The sequence below is a fragment of the Nesoenas mayeri genome, assembly GCF_963082525.1.
Source record: "Nesoenas mayeri genome assembly, chromosome: 1".
In the NCBI taxonomy this organism is placed as follows: Eukaryota; Metazoa; Chordata; class Aves; order Columbiformes; family Columbidae; genus Nesoenas; species Nesoenas mayeri.
In genome coordinates, this window is record NC_137541.1 from 101,025,173 (window position 1) to 101,041,699 (window position 16,527).

General features: G+C 36.2%; 1 protein-coding gene across 1 annotated transcript; it reads left to right on the top strand.

Annotated features, from left to right (window-relative positions):
* Positions 1-9,699: 9,699 nt before the first annotated feature.
* LOC308045247 (uncharacterized protein) lies at positions 9,700-15,402 on the top strand (the record flags this gene model as incomplete). The annotated part of the gene is made up of 3 exons (XM_080352426.1): positions 9,700-10,021; positions 11,359-11,462; positions 15,214-15,402. 3 exons carry the CDS (start codon positions 9,700-9,702, stop codon positions 15,391-15,393), a joined length of 606 nt encoding a protein of 201 aa, XP_080208552.1. The 3' UTR covers positions 15,394-15,402.
* Between the last annotated feature and the right edge of the window lie 1,125 nt (positions 15,403-16,527).

A 16,527-nucleotide genomic window follows, 5' to 3' on the forward strand; every position in this document is an offset into this window, starting at 1 on the left:
CATTTTGAACAATCTAGATTACTGGTTTACAGATAAATCACAACACAGCATCAAAATAATATTACCTTCATGATTAGTTTTTCATTACTGATTGAAAAATCATTGTTAAGAATTGGAGCCTTCAATCTCACACAGTAAATCAATCCTCATCAGATAATATCATTTGTGCAGCCGTCAAGAACATCAAAGAGTCTTACAGAAAACATTCTGTCTGGGTTCTGTACATTGGGGGACCACTAATGTAAAGATATGTAAATAAGGTAGAGTTTTTACATTTGTATTTAGGATTCTCTCTTCCGCTTTTTCATACTCCCTTTAACATTTCCTTCCTCTGCCTCCCCTCTTTGAGTTTTCTATTTCCATGCATGAAATATGGTTTCTGTAGAGATAAAAGTCCATGGCTTAGTACTTAAGTTGAAGATGTTTAAATATTGGGATAATATGAGTTGGATTTGAAGGGCATTAACACAGTGCTTTATAAGTTGGAGTGATTGTCATGTTCAATACTAGTCCATCAGTGCTGACATAAGCACTAGAGAAACTACCTGTGCTTCAAGGAACAGAGTAATATTTCACAGACATATCTTTGCAGCTCAAGTGTTTTGTGAAGGTAACGGGGGGGGGGAAAATAAATAAATAAATAAATAAATAAATAAATAAATAAATAAATAAATAAAGTAATTATTCAGTGCTAGGTGATGAAGTTAATATTTTCTGAAAAGGGGAAAGTTATCAAATTCCGTCAAAGGATCAGTTCCAAAGAATATGAAAAGTGTCAAGTCGAAACTGGTACATGGTGTAGAAAGACCTTATCTTTTTTTTTTTTTTTTACTTTTCCAGTCAACAGATGAAGAACACTAAAATTAGGTTTGACAAGTATGTCATTTACTTTTCATATGAGAAAGCATAAAGACCTGTTGACTTAGCAGTGAACAGAGCTACTCTTGAAGAGGTTTCACCTTTGCTGTTGAAGGTTTCAAAGGGTAGTTCTGACAAAAAATTATTTTGTATCTCATGTAAGAATTGTCTTATACCTGGCTTCATCTTTTTTCTGGCCATCAGGACTGTTACATGTAGGAACATCTACTCCAGAGTTTTCACTGTGGTGGAAGAATTCAGGAGATTGAGATTCTTACAGTGGCTATCACACTCCTAAGCAATGAAAAGGTAACAGCTGGGCAGCTGAAGCTCAGTCCAGATAAATTTGTAATATCACCGGTAGGGTAAATTATTCAAAACAAAATGCAGGGTGAAGATTTCTCTGGGAGTGCATGGTTGACAATTTTTTTACAGTCAAGCAGGGATATTACCAGCCCACTGTAACTCCAGTTTATGTCACAGTTATATTATCATTGTGTAAGCAAGGTGTGCAATAAGGTGTTTTTCTTCTTTTTCTCTTTTATTTTCTGTGTGAATATGATAACTGCCATCTAAAAATATACTGTCATTGGTTTACTGGGACTCTTGTATTTACAATATTGAGATTATCTTACTGCAGGGAACCCTAAATGTAGTTACACCCCAAGCCAGCTTAGAAACCAAAACCAACATAAAAATCTGTGGGAATATACAAAATGATAATTTTGTGCTTTGCACTAGGTGTCTTTAGATCTCTGGGTGCATTTTAAAGGTTTGATATTGATCTATAAAGACCAAAATAGTTTGGCTTCTGCCTGTTTGATGGACTGCTTCCCTTTCAAGGTATAGCAACAGACAGTGAAAAGCACTGCAGCAAAACATCCTGAGCTTAGCAGCAGGAAAATAATATTTCCAAGTCAGAGGGCCACCTTCACTGTGGTCTTCATAGTCAATGCAGAAGAGAGTAAAGGGCCTGCAGGTGAAAAAAGAAAGTCAAAGGAAGGGTACTTTGACTCCCTAATAGCTTGATTTGTGCTGCACTCTGGGGCTTGTGAAATGCAAAATTTCACCTTGATAAGCTGAAAAAGGACTGCAGCTTTCCATTTCTTAAACTAGTGCTGTACAACATCAGGGAAAAATATGTTTATTACATTTTGAGACAGTTCAGAGCTGGCCATGTACATTAAGAATCCTCCAAGCATGTGTAGAAAGATTGATGTCAGTCTAAACATGACATGTCAGAGGATCATATACTATTAGTGAAACTATGGAATTATCACTTCTGGGTAGCTCCAGTATCAGAATGTTGAACAACTAGGTTGGTTTTAGCAGAAATTTTATTCACGCAGCCTTCTATAGTTAAATGCCACTATCCTCCTTGGGTTGTTTGTTAAGAAATTAACTATGGTTTTGAATCTCTCTGCACTGGATTCAAGAAAAGAACTTCCAGGAAGAGTATGTCAGCATATTGTGAACTGATATCATCTGGTCAGTTGAAATGTTTCAAAGTCCTCACCGCATATACTGATAGCATTTCTATTGAGCATGGTGACAGCTCAAACACTTCTTACACATGGAAATAGAAAAATGCAGGTGTTTCAGTCTCCACCTTATTCCAGTCCTACTCAGAGAACAGGGAATAAACCTCCAGAACATGGAAGCATGCTTCATCACAGAGGAAAAAACAGCTTTGTGTATAGACATGTCTACAGAGAGCAATGAACTGCTATCAGGTTCCAGATTGCTCTGTGTGGGAAGTCTCAGGTTCCTCATCTCCAAGTATTCTGATCAAACCAGAAGCCAAGATGCCACCCAGAAATTTTCACTAACTGACAGTTTTCATAACTGCGTAACATTTATTTTTTTAAATCAAATAAAATTCTTTTCCTCCAGTGAAATTGTTTAAACAGTAGGTTTTTATTTATTTGCAAAACACAACAGTCCTGGGGTCTGAAATCAACTGATTTAATAAACAATTTGCTCTATATCTAATTTGCAAGCTGCAGACCTACTACTGACATGCACTGTTGGCATCTCTGTGCATATCTGCTTATTGAAAGGAATCATGCATAAATTTGGTCTCCGGATTTCAAATTATTAATGTCACTTTTAATTCATAATGGTTAGTAAAGAAATGCATACGCATGGTAAATGTTCTAGTGTTGATGGAATTTTCTCTTTTGACCATAAGAAACAAGAACTGCTAAATAATTAAACTAAGCTTATAAGTAAGGAGGCTACATACTCTTTCCATATTTCACCTGTGATTTCATCCAGTTTCTCTCCTATTTGTGAATGCAGGGTATCATTAAAGTACTTGCTTTTCCCTTCTGAATTTAATTTTCACTCTTGTTATGTTCTGGTTATGTTCTGGATCCTGCAGTGCCTTTAACTTTCTGCTAGTCTAAACAATGTGCTGTTACAGAGACACTCAGCAGGAGTTCATATACTCTGCATTAACTGGGGAACCTGCAGATTTTCTCTGAAGTCTTCAGGAGCCATCACTAGGAATAAAGCAGCTTCAAAGGTCCAGTAGGATGTCTCAGGCTGTGCTGTGGTGGCAATCCTCACACCTGGTACATCTCATTAGTAAACACAAAGAAATTCTGTGGTCACATGAACTAGTCAGCAAAAAAATCTTGTCCTCCATCCACTACATCTATGTCATTCTTTACACGTGCTTGTCTCATCTTCCTGAAAGGTGTGCAGCCTTCCCAGAGGAGCTATTGCAAGGTCTGCTGTCCTTTACCAGTAGGAAGCTTTTATAGTGTTTGTCTGCTTCATTAGACTCCAAAGTTATGATTAATAAATCTAAACAATAAACTGAATGCAAGTTATGCTATTTGTTTCAGATATCCTAAGGAGATATCTACTTTAAGCTGTTCTGTGTTGTAAAGTAGATATTTTGGGGTAGCTGCTAAACTATAAGACACTGTTTTCTTTCACACAGCCACATTCACCTCCCATTTTACAGACCTCATAAAATGCTTAATTGCTTCTCGTGGCCAAATACCTCAAAATAAAGACTGATGAAGATATATTACTGTCTGAGACTGTTTGGTTCTTCCATCATGTCTTGTTATGTCTTCCATCATGTTATCCTTTTTCATTGTTTCAGCTGGAAAATGGTACAGAACTCATTTTCTCATCTGATACAATTTTACCTTTTCAAAACAGATTGTGTAATAATTGGTTTTTTTTTATTTAGACATTACTTAACTATGCCACTCCTCCAGACTGAAAGCACAGATCAGTGAGGCAGCCATTCAGTTACACTCTTGACTTCAACTACTCACATAAGTCTTAGCATAGTGGAAAACAATGCTGCTAATCAAGGAGCTACAGCCTATTCATTAAATCCATCCAACTTTTTTTCCCAGTCATGTGGAAGGATAACAATTAGCTGGAATCAAAGTGGATTTAATTGGGTTTGTCATTGTTATAATGCTATATCTAATGCTTATATCAGCAGGAAATTGAAGAGATACTTTTCAGGTAATCAGACTCAAGTTTCTAAATTCTGTGAAATTATAGTTGAAGCTGGTAATAAGAAACCATACAGGAGCAACAGAAAAATCAAACATGGTTATGCTTATATGTTGGTATCTCTCTAATATTTTCATGAGCTGATTCTTATTTTCATCACCATGAGATGGTTCTGAAGTAGATTGACATGTTGATCCCTTTAATCCTTAGGTCTTTCAAAGTTATGCCCTTCTTCTTAAGAGTTAAAGGGTCACTGTCCTCTTCTCAACTTGTCTTAAGTTTCAAACCACACAATTTTTCTTTGTCAATCATTTCATGCACAGGAAAAATAGACAAAAATTTACAGATTAATGTCTCTCCATTACTAGAGAGTAAAAGCACTTTTTACGCAATGGCATTTTAATGGCCTATTCTACGCCATATAAGGGCATTTTTAGATTTAACCTTATTTAAACTACTATTTCAAATCTTTTTTCATGTTTTCTTGGTCACAAGTTTCACTTGCACAGCTAAGTACAAAAGTCATCATATTTCCCTTCATGAAAGCACCAATATCACATGCACATCACTCCTATGGGACATAGATTTTTCTTAAACATCTTTAATGAATAGGCAAAGACTTAAGCACATGCTTATCATTAAGTATGAATATGAATCTTGCTGTCAGCTGAAAATCCAAGTCCTGGCAGGATTTCAACTCATTAGCATTTTTTTCTGGTGTTTTAGAAAAATAATATATAGTTTTCATCTTGTATAATATCAATGCATAAACTTCAAGGCAGTTAAAATAGCATTTTTCAATGGCTTAGTTAGTTACCATTGTAGGCAAGACTTTCTGTTTGCTCAATACTCAACCAATAAACAAATGCTTATTTAGAGCCTGAAATTCTACTTAAGAGTATAGATCAGCACTATTGTAATTACATGTTATTAAAACCAGGTTAACCTTTAGCTGAGCTAAATTCATTGGATCAAAATACTGAGATAAACAGTAAGTTAGAATATGGAATAATTCTATCTGATTAATTAAATTAACTTTCAGGGGGGGGAAAAAAAAAAAAAAAAAAAGCAAAGAACAACACAACAAGAAGAAAACAAACCCAAACAACAAAATACCTACCCTTTTTGTTCTGGTACTGAATAGCTACTTAAATGCACATGTGAATCCCAGACCAGCTGCATTAAATTACTTCTGTTTGTCTTTGATCAGTTTCATCTGAATAAGTTATTTCTTATTCAAGTCAGTATCTTAAAGGGCTTTGAGCACTTTTGTTCAAAGTGTTACAGGTAAAAATGTTATCTGAGGAGGTACTATCTAGAAACAGAAAATTTTAAGAATTTTGCACTTTTTTGTTTCTCTCATCAACACAATACCAGACGTAATCAATAAGTATCATAACCAATTAGATGTTCTTATATTCAGATGTTGGTAAATTAATTAAATACCTCTGCTTATTTGCTGATAACAAAATGAGGTAACTTTTTTTTTTCTTTACCCCCCTCCAGGTGTACATTTGAATGAATGTGAATTAAGAGGATATGATTCTTTAAAAGATAAGTGAAAATAATTAAAATCATTAGAGTATATAATCACTGATTTAAGATCAGTTTGAGAAATATCTCTGCAAGCTATCACTGAGGGAATGTCATTAAATAGCACCTGCTGGAAAGTTAGAAGGTTTGTTTGTAGCCTTAATGCTATTTAAGAAACGCTTAGTATACCTATATCCCTTTAGAAAGCAGTGACTCTAAAAATACAAATACCATTCAAAGTAGAAAATCAACTGACAGTGACCTCCCAGTAGGACTCTGTGGAGGAATATCCTTGGATCTGTTAACAAGGTGGAGGGGTGAAGACTAGGAACTTGAGTTTAACCCTGAAAAAAAGGGATTCTAAGGAATCCAGCTTTAAAGTGTACCAGTCACAAGAAACAGAATCAGATACCTTATTCCAGGATAGGGCTGTCTTACAGCAGAAAACCTGCACACATTTTGTGTGGTTTTGAAAAATAATATCAGTAGATTATCCTATATAATGTGAAAATATCACCTTCAGTACCTTTTTTTTTTTTTTTTTTAAGGACTCTAGATGAGTTCTAAAGCTGTTTCAGTGATGAGAAGCTGAATACAGAGCTGAGAAAAACAATTAAGACCCAGTCAATCACCGTGGCAGTAATTAGTCATCACAGCAGCCAACTGTTCAGTTGGTAGATTCTCAAAGCCTTCAGGTGAAAACTAGATATTTCCATGGAAGCTCTCTCTTAGTCAAACCCAGACATTCAAATCTGTAAGCATGGTAGCTGGATGAAAACACTTTTTAGTTAAGCCCAGGGGTAACTTTGCTGGATGAAATTTAATAGTCTATACAAGGTGCTTCAAGGAAGTGATCTAAACTAATGGCCTTCTATAAACTTAGAAGGTATATATTACAAGAGTAACTACATTGCCCTCTTCACCATGTTTTAGTTTTTGGCAGCTAATGTTCATGTCTCCTGGACTGCAGGACGATAATTGGGCATTCAGTATCATTTCAGCAAAAAGAAATAATGTTTATTGTGAACCATTCCTGAGGTACATTTGATTTGTCTAGTTGGACTAATACTAGACAAAGAAAAGTAATTTTCATCCATGCGGTTTTTAAGGCACAAACAGAACATTGAGCAACAGCATCAGAGTTGGATGTCATTGCAAACTTTCCTGTATACATTCTAACCACTGCTCCCAAGCTTTTTTTTTTTTGCCTTTTTTTTTTTTTTTTCTTTTTCTTTCTTCGGCAGCTTTGAGTAGATTTGCCATACAAAACAGATCCTCCTCCCAATCACCTGAAGAAAATGCTCAGAATGGAAAAACAGTCCCAGTGGGGTACAATTTGAAACTATGATATTAGAAGCTACTTTGCTGCAATGTCCAGGATGTGTGATGGTAGAAAGGGAAATAGTAACTGTGAACGAAACCACAAGAACCTCCCCTTAGAAACAAGGTTAAAAACATGTTTTTAGGAGAGCTTCAATTTACTTTTCAACTGCTTTCTGAAAGCTTTGGTATCACTAATTTTGGCTGAGATTTTAGAAACTCTGCATTAGCAACCTCAGTAAAACAATGTGGCTTGGTATATCAGTTATGATATCATGCTTTGTTCACTCTGCAGGTAAGTACGGGATTTTAAAAATTTTTATTATTTTTTAATGTATTTTACTCCATAATTCTCTAAACCCTAAGTGATCAAGGAAGGCAGTGATAATTTTTAATCAAGGAAGAAGGTGTCAGTTGCTCAGTTGTACTTTGTAAAGTCTAGAAGCTACCGTTTTATGGAAGAAAAATGAGGGGAAAAAAGAAGTATAAAAGTACTTAAGAGACTAGACAGAAATTAAAATTACATCTGACTGAAAAAGGAGAAAAATATGGGTACATTTTTGCATGTAATGTTAGGAATCTATGCTGATATTTTTTATATATAGGTCAACTGGACAACATATTAAGTTTCTGATTGTGTGTTGTTGCTCTTGTTTTGTTTTTGTTTGCTTGTCGTGTTACAGTGTTTTGTTTTACCTTTTAGCTGTTCAGAGCACAGTAATAGATTTACTTCAGGCATGCTCTCAGTCATTTATTGTTTTATTGTTTGTTGTTAACTATAGATTTGCAAGAATTTTATCTCAAAATACCCATCATTTACCATTCTGCATTAAGTGTATACAGTTAGTATACATGCACATAGTAATCATACAAGGTTTTACTTGAAAAATAGTAATAAAAAATACCCAAAGGCTCTGGGATGTTATATTAGGAACTTTCAAGATAAAAAATTATGGAAATTGATGATTGTTTTGAGATTGCATCAGAAATATTCCAAGCAGTGAATCTGAGTAAACTTGGATAGTACTTATATTTAGTTTAATAAGCATAGATTTTTTTCCTAGTGTATTCATTACAGTTGTTTTTATTTCATTTTTAATATTTACTCTGTTTCGCTGTACTTGTGTTACCTTGTTTTCCAGTATTCTTGCCTATAACAAGGGGCATGCAAATATTTAATTAATGATGTAATGAAATAATAGGATAAAATCAATGGAGTATTTACATTACTTTTAATTATGGTAATAATGATCTTTAGTTTCTTTTTGTCTAATCCCATTTTAACATAATCCTGTCTCGTTTTGTGATATTGATCTCTAGGACAATCATAACTTCCATTTTCCCCCAGATCTCCAAATTCACAGCATGGAAACAGGTTTTTCATATTTTTTCATTAATTTAGTATTGATATCTGTGCTATTGACAATATGTATCTCCTGGTATAACTCCTTTAAAAATACTATGTGCACATACACAGCAATTGTGAAGAGCATTTCAGTTTTCATCTTGGTCAAAATGAAGGTATTTTCAGAGCTTTTTCAGTAAACTGTTGTCAAAATGAGTGTTAATATCATCCTTCATTTTCACATAAACTTTACTATGCCAAATGACTATCAAGTCATCGGTAATTGTGTAAATGATATAGCTAATAAACCCTTACAAACACAGCCAAATTTGAGCCAGAAACTATTGTATACATAGGAAATATATTTTTAGAAGAAGTGCAGACAGTTGCAGAACAAAATTTTAAGTTTGTAAAAGTATGTGTATTTTTTCTAGATCTTTTTCCAAGTTGAAAATAGTGTCTGAAATTTTCCAGAGCAAAGCTTTTTTATGAAACCATCCCAAAGGTTTAAGAATAATAGGAACTGTAGACAAATTTAATCTAGTGTTCTGCTCTGTTTGCAACTCCTACTTTGTCATCTTCTGGGCTTGCATTTCTTATACCCTACATGTAATTTATTTGGTACACGGTCTTTAGGCAAAGTTAATGACTGTCTTTCTAGCTCGGTTTTGAATACTGACTGCATGGTTTGTTTCTCAGAAGGCTGTTGCAAAACTGGTTTTTGCCTCAATTGAGTGTACCTTTTGCTACACTTACCAGTAGCTGTGGCTTTCTATACAGCCAGATATGGGCTATGTCCACATAGGGGTAATGGTTTTAAACTAAATGAGGGGAGATTCTGGCTAGACATGAGGAGAAATTTTTTACAATGATGTTGGTGAAACACTGGCACAAGTTGCCCAGAGAGGTGGTAGATGCCCCGTCCCTGGAGACATTCCAGGCCAGGCTGGACAGGGCTCTGAACAACTTGATCTAGTTGAAGATGTCCCTGCTCATTGCAGGGGGAGTTGGACTAGATGCCCTTTGAAGGTCCATTCCAACTCAAACTATTCTATGATTCAGCTGGCCAAGAACCCTGCCCAAGAGCACATACCTCTCTTTCTTTGCATGTCTTTTATTTTCACCTTACAGCCAGTAGCGGGCCAGAGCTTTCAGTCATGCAATACCCTGAGGATACCAGCGTGCTCCTCAACTCCACAGTGTGGATGCTATGTGTATTTGAGTACCCTGGTGAGGAGAACGAGGAACCAGTCGTGTATTGGAGAAAGGGTCCCAACTACCACAACCAGAAGAGCCTCCAGTCGAGCCATGGCATGGGCAGGCCACAGGTACACATTACAAAGAACACCCTCAAGGGATTCTCCATCTTAAAACTGAGCAATGTTGACCAGAATGCCAGTAACTCCTATTTCTGCGATGTGATGCTAACACAGAAGATCCAGGGCAAACGTGGAAACGGCACCAAGCTGACGGTGCATGGTAAGGAGCATTCGGGAGTGACAGAAACAGACTTGATATGTTCGGAGTGAATTCAACTTTCCTTCAGCCTTGCCTTACTGTCTTCTTTCCCATCACTCGCCTCTGCTGGAAGAAGGGTGGGAAAAAGCAGACTACAGTTGTATGAGTAGGGGAGGGAGTGCACACCTCTTGTTTGAACTTTTCATACAGCTGGACACAGACACTTCTCAAGTACAGACTTTTCTTTGGATCTAAACCAGTTCACTGTGCAGTAGAACAGTGACTCTATTTTATAGAATACTAAATATTTTGTATATTAAAATATATATAATCCATTAATATGATCCATTAAAATAAATATTTATTTTAAATATGTTTTTTTAGTCGCCTCCACAAACATTTGCTGAGTCTTTATTACATACAACCCCTCCCCCCACCAACCAAAGAAAACCCACAAAAAACAACAAAACACTGGTATGATCTCATTATCATTTTAATAATTTTCTTCAGTCTTTATAAGCCAATGGGCTCTTTTGAAATATGCAGTTTGTGCTTTCTCTTCCAGCTACTGAAAAATGAACAGTAAATTCACACAGCAGTGTGAATGGTTTTAGAAATAGCTTACTTGAAAGTAGGGGTAAGTGGAAGTTTCTTCCTTTGTAAAATATTTTCATTTTCTAACTCTTCCCCTATCCTCTAATTATGAATCCAACTTCCATTCTGGGGACGTGATCTCAGTGACAGAAATACACTATTTCAGATGAGCCAAGTTTTTTCTGTGTGGACTTACCAGACAAATCTGACTTTCTAGCTAAATGCCTCAAAGTGTCTCCCTCATTCTAGATTTCACATTATGTTTAACAATCATTCAATGCAATTCTTCCGAGTCTCAAAACAAACACAGCAACCAATGAAATTCTTTTGACTATCACACCATAAGCATATGTTTGGTATAGGATTTTTTTTGTTGGTCTTTTTTGTTTTAGTCAGACTTAGTAGGATAATTGTCAATCCAAATGGCTTCTTCATCATTAACTAGCATGTGCTCCACAAAAAAGGTTTTTTTCTGATATCTCACTTCTAGTAAACTGAGAAATTTGTTTACTTTCCATGGATAGGTAACTTACAACAGGTTCAAAAATCTCATGTCTGAGGTAAAAAGAAAACAGCAATTCTCATATGAGAAGCTCAACCTTTTAATCTGAAAAAACAGTGAAAGAAAATGTGATAAAAATAAAGACCAGTGTTCTGCCTGATCAGTCCTCATGAATCCTTCAAATGAAACCTTATCAGAAAAACGACTTTTTTTTTTTTTTTTTTCTTTTTCAAATCCTTATTTTTCTTTCTCTTTGTTTTAGATTTCAAATGCAAAGACTGTATAAGATCAGATAAGACCTGGTGGGGTTGGTTCCTTCTTCTTGGATACACCATCTTTGTCACTACAGTTATCATAGCTTTTGGTGTAAGTAATAACTTCAAAAATAAATACTACAAACCTAAAGAAGGGTGGCATCTTCTGATGGAAAGAAATAATAAGCAGATTAGCCTGAATATACACCTCTGATAAAGTAAAGAGTCATTCTATTTTCTGTTAACTAAAGTGTTAGAGGTACAACCCCCTGCCTGTGCCTGCCTGTGCTTGTTTGAGGGCATGGGCATGAAAAAAAAATATAACTAAAGAAGCTGTGACATACAGAGAAATTTTTTATATATGCATATACATATAATGATGAGGTTTTTTTCCTTTCTGAGCTTGCTCACAACTGTGAAGCTATTTTCTGTGTTGCTGGCTGATCTTTTTACTTTTACCTGGAAATAAAAGAGAATGAGGAAAAAAATGCCTAAATGATTAGCAGTTTGAAATACATCCTTTTTCCTCCACGTTTCTGGACTCCAGCTCCTAATTTCATGAGCTCCCCTAGACACACATCAGTGTCTTCTCATATTTTGTCTTACTCGTGTTCCAGCCAATCAACCAGTCATGCTAGGGTTTTATGCCAACTCCCACCCATTAGCTGGCGTGAGCTACTGCCTGACATTTACCTGGCCAGCAGTGAAGCACCCTGGCAACTTGAAAAACCAAAATTAATTTGCAAGAGAAAAGGAAAACAAGTTTTAGGGTACAACATTGTCTAAGCCCAGGGTGAATTCTTAGGTTTCCCATGATATTTTAAAAATCCTCTCCTCTTTCCTAGTTGTGGCTACGTTCCCCACTTCAGAAAAGACTTCATAATAATTTTAACCAATTATTTTTTATGGAACCAAAACCTAAAAATCAGCTAATAATTAATATCTCTAATCCTACTTGGTAATATCCTTTATGTAAATGAAACCATTTGAAAGGAAATAAACCTGAGTTATGCCATAACTTGATGCAAATGAGCACCTCAGTCTTTGAAGACACAGATGGCACTACACTTGTGCCTAACCCTCAACAGTGCAATGTGTTTTACTTATGTTTATAAGGTCCATACTTGCAAGTGTAGTTCAAATGTTATAATGTATAGAAGACCTAAAATATTCCTTGTGCTTCAAACAACGTCCCTTCTCAAAACAACTGTTGCAGATTCCCTTAAAAGTTAACAAACAGTCTAAATTGGACTAAGAGGTAATAGGTAAAAAAACTAACTTGCTCAGAAGAAGAAAACTTTGCTCTTGAGGAATCAATATGGTTCTAAATCAGTAGCTATTTTAAATCCAGAAAGACAGAGATCTTCTAGGTAGCGAAGTCCTGACTGAATGTCGGGATTTCCTTCACCTTGTCTTCTCTTTCTCAGCTTGTGCAGTTTAAAGTGGCTACTTCACTGTCACAGAACCTGGCACAGTGGCAACAGCTCTCTCTCTCTGCTCTCTCTCACTGCACAGCCAAGAACTTCATTATAATAAGACTCAGTATGAGTGACATAAATTAGAAGACTGACAAAGAAATTTATGGTATCTGATTGCCCTTCTAGGTCAAGTAAGGTTTGGGTTTTGTTTTCTTACCAGCCAGCTGGTAAGTACTGTTATCTCAAAGCCACATCAAAACCAGATTTGTTCACACAGTAGGAGACATGGTAAGCATATTTAAGGAGACAGTAAACTCATGCCAGAGAGAGACATTAACAGTCAAACTTGTTAAAATACAATAGCAGCAGAAGCCTGCCAGAGGGCATTTCACATCTGAATATAAAAAGTGAGCCAACCTACTCTCTCCTAAAATGAGTCACTGTGAGCACAACTAGCAAGCAGTAGGAAACCCTGCTTGGGTCTGGCTGGGATGCAGCCTCCGTAGGGTTGTGTTTTGGATTTGTAGTTAAAACAGTGTTGATATCACATCAGTGTTTTGGCCGAACAGTGGCTGAATGGCCTTTCTCTTCTCACTCTGCTGCCTCAGTGAGTAGGCTGGGGTGGACAAGAAACTGGGAGGGGACACAGCCAGGATAGCTGACCCCAACTGACCAAAGGGATGTCCCATACCATATAATGTCACATTCAGCAATAAAAGCTGGAGTGGGAGAAGAAGAAAGGAGGTTTTTTGCTTCTGAGGTGACCACTGCTCAGAGACTGGCTGGGCATTGGTCCACCAGGTGGAAGTGATGAGTGATTTCCTCTGCATCACTTGTTTTTCTGTTGTCTTGTTTGGTTTCTTTTTTTTCTCTTTCTCCTTCACCTGATAAATTGTCTCTATCTTGACCCATGAGGTTTCTCACTTTTGTTTCCTCATATTCTCCCCCAAGTCCCACTGGGGATGGGAGAGTGGGCAACTGAGGGAGTAGCTCTGTGTGTGCTCAGCTGCTGGCGGGGGTCAACCCACCACACAGACTGACAGTGAAATTTATAAAGTTAGGAAGTTTATAACTTTTAAAGGTCATTTTTCTTACTAAATGACAAATGTTTCCTCTCATGAAAATGTACATTATGTCAAAATTGGAGCGTAAACTAATGAAAGTGGGACTACATGACTCAAAGGCCCTTTGGCCCTTACAGGCCACTGCTTAAATTGAGCATGTCGTGGCTGGTTAAGTCCTTTAGGGAGCTTCTGTATGGAGCTGTTAACCTCGAGGTCTGACCTGCTTTTTCTGATTCTAAAAGTCCTCTCAGCTGTTCCCTTGCTTCTTACTTCTGCCAAACTTTTCCTGTGCTTCCAAGTCCAGAGTAGGGCAGAGCAACACACTATCCCAATGACATCTGTATGACAGTTTTGTCTGGTTTATGGAGAAACTATTACAGCTGTCACTTGGGGATTCTCCCCAAAACATGCATCTTATCCACTCTTCAAAAAATTTGTTTGTGCTACGTAAGAATAAAGAGTGAATAAAAATGTCTGTCCCCACACTCCCACACTCTATTTCTTCTAAAGTAACAGCACACATACATCTTCAAAGATAGCACTGGGATTACAGAAGTTTTAAATGGAATCACTGTTATACAGTCAGATGCTTTCTGCTTATTTCTTGAGTATTATATTGTTGGAACGATAAAGGACTCAGCACTCCGATTCAATGTGAATCACGCAAAGCCATTTATTACAGAAACAAACCTCCTTATATATGCAACTATATTCTAATCACACGTCCACGCTCAAAGAATGGATTCGCTAAATGAGTATCATGGGCTGTCCATGCACTGGAGTCTCACTGATGATACGTCCAATGACTCACTCCATGTTGGGGCCCCGTTAATGAGGAGACGCCCCTCTTTCTCACAGCAGATTCTGTTCTCAGCTTCTCGAAGTGGCTTTGAGATTCCTTTGAGTCTGACTAATTCAGCAACAAATCTTTATCTATCAAAACCCCTCCACATTATATGACACAACCTGTAAAGGCTTAGAATTCAGTAGATAAAATCTAATTCACTAGAATAGTTCTTACTCTTATTTTAAACCAAAATGTACCATAAGTTTTCTGCTCTGTCATAATAGCCCACATCTGACCATATTCCACTTAAGTTAGAACCAGAAAAGCTATAAAACAAGAACTACATTAGCACCTTACCTTACATATCACTAACATTTATTAAGAATAATAATAATGAATAGTCTGTCAGTTCATGAAGGTGTAGTTAAAATCAGTATTTTCATATTTCATTTTTACTGTGATATACATTAAAAAAACAATCAGAATAAATGCTAGATTGCTGTCCCAGTTAGGGATAAGTTCTCTAAAAAGATGGGGTATTTATTTAAAATGTGTTTACTGCTTAACAATATATTTTGTGCAATATTGTAACAGATTCACCAGTGTTGTAAAAAGTGCAAGAATGAGACAAGAAATACAAAGAGCAGTACTACTGTGCCAAGTGAATGGACTTATGACCAGCCATCAAGACCAGTTATAAATGAGTTTAATCAAGAATATGAAGATATGTCACTAATAAGAACTTTCAGTGACATTGGAAGAAAAATCACATGAAAAACAAGGTGGTGCGTGCGGTTGTAACTAAGGTATGAGCATGAGTGATGGGGGGGTGGGGGAGGGCTTGTGGGGTTGTTGTTGGCTGGTTTTGTTTGGTTGGCAGTTTTGGTCTTTTTACTTCAAACACAAGGACACAGTTGGGATTTTGTTTTTACCCTGGTTAAGACAGCCTCTTTCCTTTACAAATGCAGTTCTGTAATACCATATCTATCTACTGTAATGACAGATTTAAAGAAGAGTTTGTGAGAGACGCATTCCTCACATTCTCCCAGTGTACTGTCTGATCTTATTTCTAACTCCTTACATATCCCCCATGTTTACAAATCCCTGCAACTTCTTCCACTCTTAGCTATTTAGCCAGCTATACCACTCACATAATGCATATTAAGTACTTCCATCTCCTAATAGAATGAAAATCCTTAATATGTTTTTGAAAGTTGTAACTTATATGTTTTCTGAAGAAAAAATAATTACTGAAATTATGTAGCCTATCTACATGTCAGGATTTAATTTTACTGCTGTAGGGCTTATCCTTAATGTTTATGTGCCATATCTAAGATTGTAACATAAAATGTTTGGATTTAAAAAGTGTCTTTTAAACTTGTTTTAAAATGCTTAGAATCCTTATAGAATCTATGTAAATAACAACAATAGAAATAAGCTGCACAGAAAGAGCTTATCATAATTTGCATAATAATGAAGTACTTGAGGAAGTGCTGCTTTGGTATAGTTATGTATGTGTGACTTGAAGGAAATGAATAGTTTGACAAAGGATTTAAATTGTTGAATTTTTTCTTTCCCCAGTCAAATATTCCAAGCTGAATATCATGTTTCAAATTTACTTATCACTGTTAATGTATTATGTAAAAGGAAACAGTTCATAGAATAAAATGACAGAGATCACAGCCTTATACATTAATTGTGCAGTAGTTATAAGAAGTAACTAAACTCTGTTCACTTAAAAGGGAACAGTAAGTCATATAGTTGACATTCAGGGCTGGACATTATGAAGTGGATACATACTGCTAGATGGATTCGGCTTCAGCTTCATCACTAGCCTCTTCTAAAATGTTTTCTTATTCCGTCAGTAAAGATGCCAAATAAAATTATTTTAATTTAATAAATTGATCT